This window comes from Scyliorhinus canicula, chromosome 2 (genome assembly GCF_902713615.1).
Source record: "Scyliorhinus canicula chromosome 2, sScyCan1.1, whole genome shotgun sequence".
NCBI lineage: Eukaryota > Metazoa > Chordata > Chondrichthyes > Carcharhiniformes > Scyliorhinidae > Scyliorhinus > Scyliorhinus canicula.
Window position 1 is genome coordinate 266,463,122 of NC_052147.1, and position 15,972 is coordinate 266,479,093.

Here is a 15,972-nt window from a genome sequence, read left to right on the forward strand (position 1 = left end):
GTACTAATCCAAGATCTAAGTTCATCTGCCTTACCTGTAATACTTCTTGCATTAAGTTCATCTGCCTTACCCGTAATACTTCTTGCATTAGAGGTTTATTAAAAGGTCAGAATTGGAGGAATGCAAAGCACTTGGAGGGGGGGTTCTGGGGCCAAAAACTATTGGGAACAGGGAGGGGTGAAGAGATGGGATATGAAACGAGAACTTTAAAATTTTAGAAGTAATTTTAAATAAAATGGCCTATCACATGACATTATGTTCAAAGCTGAGACAGACAGATTTTTAAATCAGTAAGGGAATAAAGGGTTATAGGGATAAGGTGGAAAAGTGAACTTGGGGATATCAGATCAGTCATGATCTCAGTTATGGTGTTTAAATGTTCAGTGTAATGTAAGCCTACTTGTGACACTAATAAAGATTATTACACTATAAAATCACATTAGACAGGTCTGTGAAGGGAGTTAATTGCTCTACATTTGTCCCCTTGCAAGATGAAATTAAGATGACAAATTACTTTCTGCAGCTTAAAAGCATTAGTCTTTGTCTCCCAATTTCCATTCACTGATTTCTGTTGGGAGGGAATTGTAAGTGGACATGGATCAAGGACAGACTAGTCTTTCATTGGCTGTGATATCTGCCTGTGGGCGAGTAGATCTGTCAAACGGTGTGTCGCCTCACTTATGCAAAATGACCACTTGGATGGCCTACAGGTATGTTTGCTTGTTTCTGCAGATTTATGCTTTAGCTTTCATTAATAATGGGACAGGATGGGGAAGTTCTGGTGAACTGATAGAATTATTAACAGTCCTTTTCTGAAAACTAATCTGTGCAAAGACATTTAACAGATGGTCCTGCAATGCATCAGTATTCCACAATACTGTTTGGTGAACAAAAGCGCGAGATTGAGATAGTTATTTAAATTAGTCTATCAGGGTGGGACAATGAAAGGCTACATATTTTTTTTTACTCACAGGGAAAGGGAGGAAAAACAAATGGGGGTTTGGTGGAAATCCCATGGGAAGACTATAAGCAGAAGTCCAATATTTGCTTGAATTTCTGGGTAGACAATTGTATTTTAACGCAAGGAAATGCATGAATGTCACATGTGATATAACTGGGGGAACCTAAGTATCAACTGTAAACATTAGACACCATTTGAATCCTGATTGTACAATATCATGTTGTACACTAAAATTCAAGTAATGACTATCTAGATACAAACTGTGTGAAGTACTCATTTTCTGCAGGGCACTAACTCAACCAAAACTGATGAAGGAAACAGCTGATCCCACTTCCTGAAAGCAATGCCCCAGTGGATACAACTGTGATGACAAGTGAAAAATAAATCAATACTCACTGGTGTTTGAATCATCATGGCTCTCTGATCTCGCATTGTTCTCACAATGTCCAATGGATACACTGGCTGATTGCACTCGATTAGACACATTGCTGTCTCCATAGTAATGAGAACTCCGGTCCGACCTATCCCAGCACTGCAAAACACAGTGGGGTACAAATGAATTGCACTGGAATCCAAAACCTGATTTACGCTCTTAAAAAGAATGTTTTCTGGCTTTCCATCTTAAATCCCTTGCATTTAGGCAGCATGGTGGCGCAGTGGATTAGCACTGCAGCCTCACGGCGCCGAGGTCCCAGGTTCGATCCCGGCTCTGGGTCACTGTCCGTGTGGAGTTTGCACATTCTCCCCGTGTCTGCGTGGGTTTCACCCCCACAACCCAAAGATGTGCAGGATAGGTGGATTGGCCACGCTAAATTGCCCCTTAATTGGAAAAAGTGAATTGGGTACTCTAAATCCCTTGCATTTCTTCTATGCTCACTCAGTCATTGGAAACAGCCAATTTTCATCAACTCTATTGAAAAAATGAAATGAAATGAAAAGAAAATCGCTTATTGTCACGAGTAGGCTTCAATGAAGTTACTGTGAAAAGCCCCTAGTCGTCACATTCCGGCGCCTATCCGGGGAGGCTGTTACGGGATCCCTTGCATCCCTTCATAATTTTAAACACATCATCGAATCACCATTAACATCCTCTGTTTTAATAGCCTTTCCCCAGCGAAAGCCAAATACTTTGGATACTGGAAATCTGAGATAGAAGCAGCTTGGCAACATCTTTGGAGAGAAAAACAGAGTTATGGGGCTGGATTCTTCGCCCCGCCGTGCGACATATCTGTTTTATCCCGCTGGCGGGATGCTCCGTTATGCCTGTTAGTCAATGGGGTTTCCCATTCTGGGGCAGCCCCACGCCGTTGGGAAACCCCCAGCCTGCTGGCAACATGGAGCATCCCGCCGGTGGAGAATCCAGCCCATGGTTTCAGGTCTGTGACCTTTCATCAGAATTGCTCTTTTGAAAGGCCAGCGGCCTGAAATATTAACTTGCCTCCATAGACCTGCTGAGCATTTCAAGCATTTTTGACCTTAATTTTTCGAAATTTTATTTCCTCATACTATTTTATTTCCTCATACCCTTAATGAATTTGCACTACAAACCCATCTACTAGTTTATTATTCCTTTGGTAGAGTCAAAAGCTGCACAAGGTACTCAATGGTTTTGTTTAGATGTGCCTTTACAATTAGACCAGAGACGCGGAGACATTTCTTCACTCAAAAGGTTATAAATTTTTGGAATTCTCTACCCCAGAGAGCTGTGGGCACTCAATTGTTGAACATCTTCAAAATAGAGGTCAATAGATTATTGAGTTACTGAGAGACATGGGAAATGTATGGAAAGGTAGAAATGAGGTAGATGATCAGGTACAATCTTGTTGAATGGCAAAGCGAGCTCAAAGGGCCAAGTGGCTTTCATCAGTTTCTTCTACTTATATTCTTAAACAGATATTCTTAAACAGCTCCACTTTCCCGCCAGAACACCATAACCCTTTATTCCTTGATTCTACAAAAAACTATCTTTATCTTGAAAACAAAATCTTATTTTTTAAAATAAATTTAGAGTGCCCAATTCTTTTTTTCTCCAATTAAAGGGCAAGTTAGCCTGGCCAATCCACCAACCCCACATATCTTTGTGTTGTGGGGGTAAGACCCACGCAGACATGGGGAGAATGTGCGAACTCCACACGGACAGTGACCTGGAGCCGGGATCGAACCCGGGTCCTCAGTGCAGTGAGGCAGCAGTGCTAACCATGGCGCCACCATCCTACTTCTTATATTCTTATAACCATTACAAATCTTACATTTCACTTGCTTTTTATAGTCTACCCATTTGACGTTCCGAACTTGAACCCACAAATCACATGTTCACCTCGTTAATCCAAAGTATAATCATTGCTTTAAAAAAAATAAATTGCATCATCCCACATTTATTGATACAGAATTTCATTTGCCACATTTTTGGTCATTGTGTCTATTCTCAAACCCCCCTGCAGCTTCTTTTAGTCCGCAATTATTTACATTGTGTTGTATAGAAATTTTAAACAATAGTCTCTGCCTATAATAAAATAATACATGAACAAATTGAACAAAATGGATCGTTAAAATTTTGATTGTGCGAACAAATTGATTGCCCATCCTTAATTGCCCTCAGGAAGGTTATAGTGTGCTGTCCTCTTGAACTACTGCAGTCCACATGATGTAGGAACACCCACAGTGTTGGAAAGGGAGTTCAAGGATTATGACCAGGTGATAGTGAAGGAACTGTGAAATAATAATTCCAAAAGTGGATGGAGTGAAACTTGGTGGGGCACTTGCAGGTAGAGGTCATAGATCATAGAATCTCTACAGTGCAGGAGGCGGCCATTCAGCCTATCGAGTCTGCACTGGCAAACCGAAAGAGGTCCCTATTTAGGCCTACTCCCCAGCCCTGTCCCCGTAACTCCACCTAACCTGCACATTTTTAGGAGTTAAGGGAAATTTAGCACTTCATACAGCTGCATCCCTTGTCTTTCTACATGATAGAGGTCATGGGTTTGAAAGGTGCTGCTGAAGTGCTTGGTGAAGATGAAATACACTGCTAACACTGTGCATAGGTTGTGAAGGGAGTGAATGTTTAAGGCGGTAGATGCGGTGCCAATCAGACTGCTTTGTTCCGTCTGGTGTCAAGACTCTGGAGTGTTGTTGGAGCTGCACTCATCTAGGGAAATCAGATATACCTTCACACTTCTGACTTGTACACTGGGGAGTCAGGAGGTTAATTACTCTTCGCAGAATTCCCAGCCTCTGACCTGGTCTAGTATTTATGTGACTGGTCTAGTTCAGTTTCTGGTAAATGGTAACCCCCCCAAGGTGTTGACAGTGGAGGATATGGCTCTCTCAACATAGACTTGTAAGCAAAGATGGGATTCCCCTCATTAGTATAACTCAAGTTTCATATTAGATGAGGGACCTTCTCTGTTGCAAATTCTCAACAAAAAAAAAAATTAATTAGAAAAGGTTTGAGCTCATGTTGAGAATGAACTCTGACCTGTTGGGCCAGATGGCCTGTTTCTGTACTGCAAATATTATGCAACAGGGGAGATGGTGGCGGCATAATGGTGTTGTCACTGGACTAGTAAACCAGAGACCCAGAGTAATGCTCTGGGGACCCAGGTTCAGATCCCGCCACTGCAGGATGTTCTTTACGGAAGGAAATCGGTCATCCTTACCTGGTCTGGTCTACATGCGACTCCAGACCCTCAGCAATGTGATTGACTCTTAACTGCCCCCTCAGGGGCAATTAGGGATGGGCAATAAATGCTGGCAACACCCATGTCCCATGAACAAATAAAACAAAAAATTAATGGTTATTATTAGTGTAGAAAATTTGGATAACCATTTTTCCTCTCACCAGCATGATGCATAACAGTGGACAACAAACATTTTCCATAGGGCAAAACTCTACAGCATTTAAATAAATGTGTGTTATGAATGATAAATCACTGTCATAAATTGGAACATAAAAAAGTGCTAAAATCTAATATGCTTCAGGGTCTTATTTACCAAGCAATTTTATGCAGCCTACATTTAAAAATTCTAAACAGTAGAAAAATTAATGAGATAAAAAAAAGTGCAAGTTTCCCCTCTGGCACGGATCCAGTTTCTCAGGTTCTGACTACTTGTGGTTAAGTTTTGAAAGTTTGTAAATTGCTAAACTATGGTTACCTGCAGTGTACAACAACTGGTTCATCTTTGCCAACTCGCGTTTCTCGAACAAGCAATACAAACTTCAGGAAATCACTCGAATCATCAGGAACACCATGGTCAGGCCATGCAACATATTGGATCTGGGTGAGTGGACGGCTCTCATTTTTCTGCGAAGTTGCAAAAGATTACATTAACAGCCAAATCAGATATATGCCTCTAGTTTAAGATCACTTTAAAATAAACCTCGTGTTGCACCAGGCTAAGTACTGGATTGGATTTGTTTACTGTCACGTACCCAGGTACAATGAAAAGTATTGTTCTGCGTACAGTTCAGACAGATCATTCCATACATGAAAAGAAAATACATAGGGCAAACATAGAATGTAAATATATAGACACAGGCATCAGGTGAAGCATATAGGAGTGTAGTACTACTCAGTAGAGAAGGTGTGTGAAGAGATCAGTTCAGTCCATAAGAGGGTTGTTTAGGAGTCTGGTAACAGCGGGGAAGAAGCTGTTTTTTAACCCTAATTTTAATCTGTTAGTATGTGTATTCAGACTTTTGTATCTCCTGCCCGATGGAAAAAGCTGGAAGAGATTACAAGCCGGGTGGGAGGGGCCTTTGATTATGCTGCCCATTTTCCCAAGGCAGTGGGAGGTGTAGACAGTGTCGATAGATGGGAGGCGGGTTTGTGTGATGGACTGGGTGGTGTTCACGACTCTCTGCAGTTTCTTACTGTCTTGGGCCGAGCAGTTGCCGTACCAGGCTGCGATGCAGCCAGATGGGATGCTTTCTATGGTGCACCTGTAAAAGTTGGTAAGAGTCAATGTGGGACATGCCAAATTTCCTTAGTTTCTTGAGAAAGTATAGGCGCTATTGTGCTTTCTTGGTAGTAGTGTTGCTACGGGTAGTACTGTGTACTGCAAATGGCTGGTAGTTCATTCAATCTGCATCAATTTACCTCAATTTTAAAGATTATGTTCAGGGATTGAGTTCCTAATTTAAAAAAAAATTGTTCAAGGCATGCGGATTTCGCTGGCTCGGCCAGTTTTTATTGCCTTCCCCTAATTGCTCCTGAAAAGGTGCAGCTGAACTGCCTTCTTGAACTGCTGCAGTCATATGCGCAGGTACAGCCAGAGTGCTGCTGGGAGGTACGGAGTTTCAGGATTTGACCCAATGACAGCGAAGGAATATTGATATATTTCCTTGCTGAGCAGCGGAGAGGGAAAGTTTCAGATGGTGGTGTTCCCATGTATCTGCTGCCATTGTCCTCTAAATGTTAGGAGGTCAGGGGTTTGGAAGGTGATGTCTAAGGAGCATTGGTGGGCTCCTGCGATGCATCTTGTAGATGGCACACATTGTTGCAGCGGTGGTGGAGGGAGTGAATGTTTGTGGATGGGTTTCCAAGCAAGCAGCTGCTTTGTCCTGGATGGTATTAAGCATCTCGAGTGTTGTTGGAGCTGCACTCATCCAGGCAAAGAGAGAGTATTCCATCGCAGTCCTGATTTGTGCCTTGTAGATTGTGGGCAGGATTTGGGGAGTCAGACGTTAAGCTCCTCGCCACAGGATTCCTACTTTTGGGTGGATAGATGCGTTATTCTCGAGTCAATTAGAATCTTGCTGAAAGTGTATTTCGTAGTTCATAAGCTTCTTCACCACTCTGGTCTAGGAGACTTTGAATCCTAGTCTTGGAGTTTTGCACTTTAGGATTGTTGAGCAGAGCTTCCTCAGTTTACCTTGGAGAAATTGACGAAGAGTCAACCAAGCATTTTGCGCTCCTGCTGTTATCATTTCCCTGAAGAATCACAGTTGCACTGGGGTTACACGGGGCGGTATGGTGGCACAGTGGTTAGCACTGCTGCCTCACAGCTCCAAGGATCTGGGTTCAATTCCGGCCTCGGGTGAGTGTCTGCGTGGAGTTTGCACTTTCTCTCCATGTCTGCATGGGCTTCCTCCGGTTGCTCCAGTTTCCCCCCACCGTCCAAAATATGCAGGTTAGGAAGATGACCCATGCTAAATTTACCCTTAAGTGCCCAAAAGGATAGGTAGGGTTATTATGTTACGGGGATAGGGTGGAAGTGTGGACTTTAATAAGGTGCCCTTTCCAAGGGCCAGAGCAGACTCGATGAGCCGAATGGCCTCCTTCTGCAGTGTAAATTCTATGATAGATTTCTAGATTTAAAGGCATCAAGTGATATGGGGAGAGTGCTGGAAAATGCCGACTGAGATAGAAGATCAGCCATAATATAGTTGAATACTGGAGCAGGCTTGAGGGGCTGAAGGGCCTACTCCTGCTCCTATTTTCTCTGTCCTGGATATTTTGTCAAAATTTGCTACTATCAATTTACAAGACCTGCTAGGTAATTCATGCAAAGAGATGTCTTCATATTTGTACTAATTTTCTCCCCCAAACCCACCTGCACATTCAGTCAAGGGGGCGAGGCTGACTCCTTGTCGGTGAACATCTCAATAGGTACTGGTGACCCACCCCACTTCAGGCAAGAGGCATCAGTTCAATCACTCCTCAATGAATCTCTACATATCTATACTTCTGTCACTGGGTATCAGATAGCAATCATATTTTGTTGGAAATATCTTTATTGACATTTTCGATTTTATATACAGTTGCATTTAGTGTACATTATTGTACAGTACATCAGATTATTTTTAACCTATTTACATTTTATCACCGAGTGTCTCGACGTGCTATCCTTTCCACCCACCCCCAGCCCTCCCTTGGTGTCCTCCCTGTTCGCTGGGGGGTGGGTGCACCCCCTTGTTCCCATTCTTCCCCTCCCGCTCCGCCACCAACCCCCTGGGTTGCGTATTCCGATCAGTCTTCCTCTAATCTTTTGTTTAAATGTTTTCTTCCTCTTTATTGTTGGCCTCAAAGAGGTCCTGGGACAGGCTGACAAATTGCTCCCATGCTTTAAGGAAGCCTTCCTCCGACCTCTCGGATGGTGAATTTGATCTTCTCCAAGTGGAGAAATTCTGCCAGGTCTGTTAGCCAGTCTGCAACTGGTGGGTGGTGCTGATGATCGCCAGCCGAGTAGGACTCTCTGGTGTGCGATTAGGGAAGCAAAAGCTAGAGCTTCGACCCTCTTTCCCATATATGGCTCTAGTTGTTCTGAAACCCCAAAGATTGCCACTTTTGGTCACGGCTCCACCCTCACCCCCACAACCTTGGACATTGCCTCTGAAAAGGCTGTCCAGAGCTCCAACAAGCATGGGGCAGGCTCACAACCATGTGGGTGTGGTTGGCCGGGCCTCTCTGGCAACGTTCACATTTGTCCTCTACTTTCGGGAAGAACCTGCTCATTCGGGTTCTGGTTAGGTGTGCTCTGTGCACCACTTTGAGCTGCACGAGGCTGAGCCTTGCGATGGAGGTGGAGGAGTTGGTTTGCTCAGTGCTTCGCTCCAGAGTCCCCAGCCCAGTTCTGTCCCCCAGTTTGTCCCCCCATTTATCAAATAGCAATCATGATTAGGAACCAGTTAGTTTGCCTTTTCTGAAGTGACGCTGGTCAACTGTAGTGCCCTGAATAAGAAAATCAGTTGGTTGCAGTTCCCTGTCAAGATCAGCTGACAGCATAAGCCACGGATTGAACCCAGGATCTTCCTGATCCATATAATTTAGCTAATCAATGGATGAACTAATTTAAAATCACTAATCAATGGATGAACTAATTTAAATTCCTGGTTTGGGGGCTGGTTTAGCACAGTGGGCTAAGACAGCTGGCTGGCAGAACATGACCAGCAGCGCGGGTTCAATTCCCGTTCCAGCCTTCCCGAACAGGCGCCGGAATGTGGCGACTAGGAGCATTTCACAGTAGCTTCATTGAAACCTACTTGTGACAATAAGCGATTATTATTATAGATTTAAATAAAATTTATTATTATGGAAGACAATAAACATGGCTCATTAAGAACTTCCTGTATGAGTTGTGCTGAGATTCCAACTGACACCATTGAAGCAAAATTCTGTTACTGGATTCTGCAGCTCACAACAAGATTGATTTCTTATGATATGTTTTACAATTTCTGCCTATTCTACGACAAGCAACATGTCATTATGCACGGCTTGAGAAAACAAAAGTATTTGTTATTAAGGTATTTAATCCATATTAGAGACACAGAGGCAGGTAAAAATGTTCATACAAGTTTAACCATGCTCCGGCTTGTAGCATCTAAATTCCCAATCCCACTATTAGCAAATATTCTGCCATCAGCAATCGGAGCAGAGCAACATACAGTACAAATAAAACAGGCCTGCATGGCCAGGTGGTGCGCAGGTGCTGGAGACTGAAGAGCTACAGGTGTGCTTGCAGATCATGTACCTTGTGTTGCCTTATTTGTTTTCTTTTCATGTACTAAATTATCTGTTTGCGGCACGGTAGCGCAGTGGTTAGCACTGTTGCTTCACAGCGCCAGGGTCCCAGGTTAGATTCCTGACTTGGGTCACTGTCTGTGTGGAGTCTGCACGTTCTCCCGAATGTAAGCCTACTTGTGACAATAAAGATTAATTACTTTGCACTGTACCTTGGTACATGTGTCAATAAACAAATCCAATCCAATCCAAGTCATCTTTCTCAGTGCACTTAACTTACCTCTAAATTCGTTAAAGTCAATTCTCTGAAGACATATGCAGGATTTCCCTCTTCTGAGTGGCAACCAATTTCAAAATTCCCGTACGATGCATTTTCAGAAGGTTCAGGCCAATACTGATGACACTTGACCTAAGTAAAGAAAGCTAAACCATGTAAATGTAATTTAATTTGTTAAAGAAACCTGCTTTCCAAACTCAACTCACTGTACAAAACTGCCCAAGTCAGGAATCCCATGTACAATAAACACAAACTGCTAACCATTCAACTTTTAAATATTTTCAGTACTTGCTACAGAGGTGCACCAAAGTAGGGAAGGATTTACAAAGTATTGAACTAACTGCATGACCAAGAACAGTGTGGACTTATTCAAATGCAATCACAAAATTCTTGCTTATTGTATGCATTTACCCAGAAATATTTTAAAATGAGAAAACTCATTAGAAATCTAAAAATAGATAGTAAGAGTTTCTACAAATATTTAAAAAGTGAGTAATTAGGGAGTGTTGGACCTCAGGCGAGAGTCTGGGGAATTAATGGTAAATATGGAAGTGGCTGAAATATTGAACAGATATTTCATAGAAGACACAAATAACATCCCCAAAATACTTGTAAATCAAGAGGCGAAATGAAGGGAGGAACTAGAGAATTATAAACGCCAAGAAAATGGCGATGAGAAAACCATTAGAACTAAAAGTCGACAAGTCCCCAAGACTAGATGGCCTGCATCCTCGGTCTTGAAGTGACTGCTGAGATATTCAATGCATGTTATACGAGGCCCCGATGGCGAGCGTAGCCACGAATAGGAGGAGATCGGAATACTTTCGGTTGCAACGGGGGACGAGACAGGGGTGTCCCCTGTCCCCCTTGCTCTTTGCGTTGGCAATTGAGCCCCTGGCCATGGCGTTGAGGGAGTCGGGGAATTGGAGGGGTCTGATGCGGGGTGGGGAGGAGCACCGAGTGTCACTTTACGCAGATTACTTGTTGCTATATGTGGCGGACCCAGTGGGGGGAATGCCGGAGGTGATGAAGATTCTCAGGGAATTTGGGGCCTTTTCAGGGTACAAGCTCAACCTGGGTAAGAGTGAGTTGTTCGTCGTGCATCCGGGGGATCAGGAGGAGGGGATTGGTAGGCTCCCACTGAAAAGGGCAGGGAGGAGCTTTAGGTACCTGGGAGTCCAGGTGGCTAGGAGCTGGGGGGCCCTACACAAACTTAACCTCAAGGCTGGTGGAGAAAATGGAGGAGGAGTTTAAAAGATGGGACATGTTACCGCTGTCGCTGGCGGGCAGGGTGCAGTCAGTCAAGATGACGGTGCTCCTGAGGTTTTTATTCCTGTTCCAGTGCCTCCCCATCCTTATCCCGAAGGCCTTTTTTTTTTTTTTAGGAGGGTCAACAGGAGTATTACGGGATTTGTATGGGCGCATGGGACTCCGAGGGTGAGAAGGGTGTTCCTGGAGCGGGGCACGGATAGGGGGGGGCTGGTGCTGCCCAACCTCTGTGGGTACTATTGGGCTGCCAACGCAGCGATGGTGCGTAAGTGGGTAATGGACAGGGAAGGGGCAGCATGGAAGAAGATGGAAATGGCGTCCTGTGTGGACACAAGACTGGAGGCATTGGTAACGGCGCCGTTGCTGCTCCCTCCAACGAGGTATACCACGAGCCCGTTGGTGGCGGCTACCCTCAAAATTTGGGGGCAATGGAGACTGCATAAGGGGGAAGGTGGGGGGCTCGACGGAGTCCCCGATACGGGGGAACCACCGGTTTGTTCCAGGGAGCATTGATGCCGGGTTTCTTAGCTGGCACAGGGTAGCTTTAGGAGGTTGGGGGACCTATTTGTAGATGGGAGGTTTGCGAGCTTGGGTGAGTTAGAGGGGAAGTTTGGGCTCCCCCCTGGGGAACATGTTTAGGTACATGCAGGTTAGGGCGTTTGCCAGGCGGCAAGTGGAGTGGTTCCCTCTGTTGCTCCCATGTGGGGTACGGGACAGGGTGTTCTCGGGGGTGTGGGTTGGAGGAGGGAGGATTTCGGACGTTACCATGTAATGCAGGAGGTAGATGAGGCCTCGGTGGAGGAGCTGAAGGGTAAATGGGAAGAGGAGCTGGGTGAGGAGATTGAGGAGGGGACATGGGTGGATGCCCAGGAAAGGGTGAATTCCTCCTCTTCTTGTGCGAGGCTTAGCCTCATACAGTTCAAGGTGCTACATAGGGCTCATATGACCGGGACGAGGATGAGCAGGTTCTTCGGGGGCGTAGACAGGTGTGCTAGGTGCTCGGGGAGCCCAGCGAACCATGTCCATATGTTCTGGGCATGCCCAGCGCTGGGGGTATTTTGGAAGGGGGTAGCAAACACGGTGTCGAGGGTGGTAAGATCCAGGGTCGAGCCAGGCTGTGGGCTCGCGACATTTGGGGTAGCAGTGGAGCCGGGAGTGCAGGAGGCGAAAGAGGCCGGTGTTCTGGCCTTTGCGTCCCTAGTAGCCCGGCGGAGGATTTTGCTTCAGTGGAAGGATGCGAGGCCCCCAAGCGTGGAGGCTTGGATCAATGATATGGCGGGGTTCATCAAATTGGAGAAGGTGAAATTTGCCCTGAGGGGATCAGTACAGGGTTTTTTTAAGGCGGTGGCAGCCTTTCCTTGACTTCCTGGCAGAACGGTAGGAAAATTGGGGGGGGGGGGAGAAGGGGGGGGGGGGGGGGGGAGAAGGGGGGGGGGGGGGGGGAGAAGGGAGGGGGTTGTTTCGGTGGAGGGGAGAAATGTGTACATGTGTTTGTTGAATATGCCGGGTGCTAATCTATTTCCTCTTTTTATAGTTACTGGGGGGGGGGTTTGGTTTTGGTTTTTTTTTTCTTTTTTGTTGTTAATACTGTTTTCTTGTTGATATTTTCTGTTTTTGATATTTTGTGAAAATCTCAATAAAAATTATTTTAAAAAAAAGATATTCAATGTATAAAGGTACCATCAGGTTAGAAAAAAAAGCAGATGCAACTCCTCTATTCAAGAGAAGAGAGAGGCAGAAAGCAGCATACTGCAAGTCTAACATCTGTCATAGGGAAAATGCTAGAATCTATTAAGGTTGTACATGTCATAATATACATCCATGTATATAATGGAGTGCAGACAGGCAGTGATTGACACACAGGATGACCAGTAAGCACACAGAACACAGCAGCCAATCACCAGACAGGACACGACCACTATAAAGCCAGAGGGCACTAGTTTTCCCGCTGTCTCGGGTTCCAGCCTCTGAGACAGTCAGAGCTCGTGAGCATTAGCCAGTGCAAACACCATGTGGTAGTCAGTTAATCTGGTCAGGCTAGCATCAGGTCTCCAGTCAAGTCAGCATAGTGTCAACCCACATTTAAACATGTAAAATAGTTGGATGTTAAATAAAATCGTGTTGCATCTCATTAAGTGTTGGCAGTCTGTCTCTCGCTACACTGCATCAAACGCAGTCCACATAGACCAGGGGTGGGCAAACTACGGCCCGCGGGCCGCATGCGGCCCGCCAAAGGTATTTCTGCGGCCCTCCAAGTCATTTAAAAAAAAAAAAAAAATTTTAAAAAAAATTTTTTTTTTTTTTTTTTTTTTTAAAAGGTTAATGGGTGGGGGGGCTGTTGGGTTACTTACTGGTATAGGGTGGATACGTTGACTTGAGTAGGGTGATCATTGCTTGGCACAAGGTGGAGGGCCGAAGGGCCTGTTCTGTGCTGTACTGTTCTATGTTCTATATGAGGCGCCCAGAATCATAACCGGGTGAAGTAATTATTTTACTTAATATACTTTGCGGCCCTTTGTGAATTGTGAATTTCTGAATGCGGCCCTTGCACGGAAAAGTTTGCCCACCCCTGACATAGACCCAGCCTACCCAACACATCAGTACAAGGGCATTTAGAAAATATTGATACAACCAGACAGAGGTTTTGTGAAAAGCAAATTGAGTTTGACTTATTTGAGGAAGTAACAAATGTGGATAATTGGGAACCTGTAATAATCTATAATCTTTATTATTGTCACAAGTAGGCTTATATTAACATGATATGGAGATACTGGCGTTGGACTGGGTTGGCACAGTAAGAAATCTTACAACACCAGGTTAAAGTCCAACACGTTTATTTGAAATCACTAGCTTTCGGAGCATAGATCCTTCTTATGAGTGTAGATGTGGTGTACACGGATTTCCAAAAAAGCCATTTGATTAGGCATCACATCAAAGGTTACAGAATAAGAGCTAATGGTGTCGGAGGCAACATATTGCCATGGATAGAGGGCTGTATAACTGACAGCATGTAGAGGGGGTAGGGATAAATGGGTACTTTTCAAGTTGGCAAGCTATAACTAGTGGAGTGCCACAGGCATCTGTCCTGGGGCCTCAATCTATATCAATGACTCAGATGAAGGGACAGAATGGATGGTTGCTAAAATTACCGATAACACAGAGGATAGGAGAGTAGGCTAAGAAGAGGACAAAGGAGTCTGCAAAGGGGTAGAGATGGTTCAGTGAGTGGAGATGGAGTACAATGTGGAAACATGGGAACTTGCCCTCTTTGGTATGAACAATAGAAAAGCAATATAATAATAATCTTTATTATTGTCACAAGTAGGCTTACATTAACACTGCAATGAAGTTACTGTGAAAATCCCCTAGTCGCCACATTCTGGCGCCTGTTCGGGTACACAGAGGAAGAATTCAGAATGTCCAATTCACCTAACAGCACGTCTTTCGGGCCTTGTGGGAGGAAACTGGAGTACCCGGAGGAAACCCACGCAAACACGGGGAGAATGTGCAGACTCCGTACAGACAGTAATCCAAGCGGGAATCAAACCGGGTTCCTGGTGCTGTGAAGCAACAGTGCTAACCACTGTATTTAAATGGAGAAAGATTGTTGAACTCTGTGGTTGAGGGGGATCTGGGTATCCTGGTACCTAAACCTAAAAGTCGGTATGCAGTAAAGCAAGTGATTTGGAAGGAAACTGGAATGTTTGTATGTAAAAGAGGGAATAACTAGGATAAGCAGATATCAAATTATTAAGGTAGGGGTATAAAACTAAGCACTGAAGTTAGTGATATATCATTTTCCCCCTTCAGTCATCTATTGTGTAACTGGAACAAAATGTGGACATTGAGATAATTTTAAGAATTGAATAGAGTACACTTTCTTTTTTGATTTCGTACTGCATGTTGAATTAATTTGTTGCCAAAATATGCTCCTGCAAATAATGTAAAAATTGTAAATTTGATAGAATGACAGAAATATTTGAGTAAATGACCCAAAGCTTGTACAAAGAGGTAAGTTTTAAGTAGAGCCTTAAAGGAGGAGAGAAAGGTGAGGAGGGTGAGGGAAAGAAATACAGAGCACGGGCCCTAAGTGCCAATGGTGGCACATTTAAAATCAGGGATGTGCAAGTCAGAACTGAAGCCAAGTGGTTTGAGGGTTTATAAGATTAAAAGAAACAGAATCAGGAGTAAGCCATTTGGCCTCTCACGACCATCCTTCCTTTCAAAAAAGATAATTTCTGATCTGAATTTGGCCTTAGCTACACTTTTTCTGCTGTACCCCATAACGTTTTGCACATGATCCAATGGACACGAAGCAGCAGAAAGTCAGCTCGCAGTGGCATAACCAACAGCAGGGAGACCCTTCTCCCGGGGACAACCCAGCTCGCAACGTCGTTTATATCACGGGATGTGAATTCCGTCCATTGTGGGCGGGATCACTTTTTTTCAAATCTGCATATTAGAGCAACCAGACGGAAAGGCACTGGTGGGTGGCGCCCCAACTGAATGCCCTTTGGGCAGGGTGGTGCCACGTGTAATTCTCTTCCAATGCCTCCTGGCATTGCCACCAGTGTGCCAGCCTGGCACAGCTAAGGTGCCCAGATGGCATTACTAGCTGGCATGGGCACTGCCAAGGTACCAAGCTGGCATTTGTTTTGCACACAATCGGACTGGGAGTGCCCTTTGCGGGTGTTTTTTTGGGGGGGGGGGGGGGGGGGGGGGGGGGGGGGGGGGTAGGGACCCTCCCATGGCATGTTCAGGCTGGGTTGGGGGCGGGGGGAGAGAAGAGGGTCAGGGATTATTTCTGGAGCCTCAGAGACCAGGACAGCACTTAAAAATGGCATCGAGCTCCCCACTGTATAAAACGGGGCTATTGCGGCCTTCCAAAGGCCCATGCAGACTCGATGAGCAAAATGGCCTCCTTCTGCCCAGTAAATGTTATGATTTTAAGTGAGTGGGCAAAAATTTGACAGTTGCAATAAAGTGTGGGAAAATGGGAGGTTGCC

The 15,972-nt window shown here is 44.8% G+C and overlaps 1 protein-coding gene across 6 annotated transcripts in view; it reads right to left on the reverse strand.

Moving 5' to 3' along the window:
• Nucleotides 1–15,972, reverse strand: part of ptpn4a (protein tyrosine phosphatase non-receptor type 4a) — a 428,771-nt gene that overhangs the window by 16,809 nt on the left and 395,990 nt on the right. For 5 of the 6 annotated variants that reach the window (XM_038790048.1, XM_038790047.1, XM_038790049.1 and 2 more), the window contains 3 exons: nt 9,701–9,829; nt 5,114–5,262; nt 1,358–1,493 (listed from right to left, as the gene is read on the reverse strand). In XM_038790048.1, coding sequence (XP_038645976.1) covers nt 1,358–1,493; nt 5,114–5,262; nt 9,701–9,829 — 414 coding nt within the window. Of the gene's footprint in view, nt 1–1,357; nt 1,494–5,113; nt 5,263–9,700; nt 9,844–15,972 lie in introns of those variants that run through there. The other variant, XM_038790050.1, reaches the window with a different exon arrangement.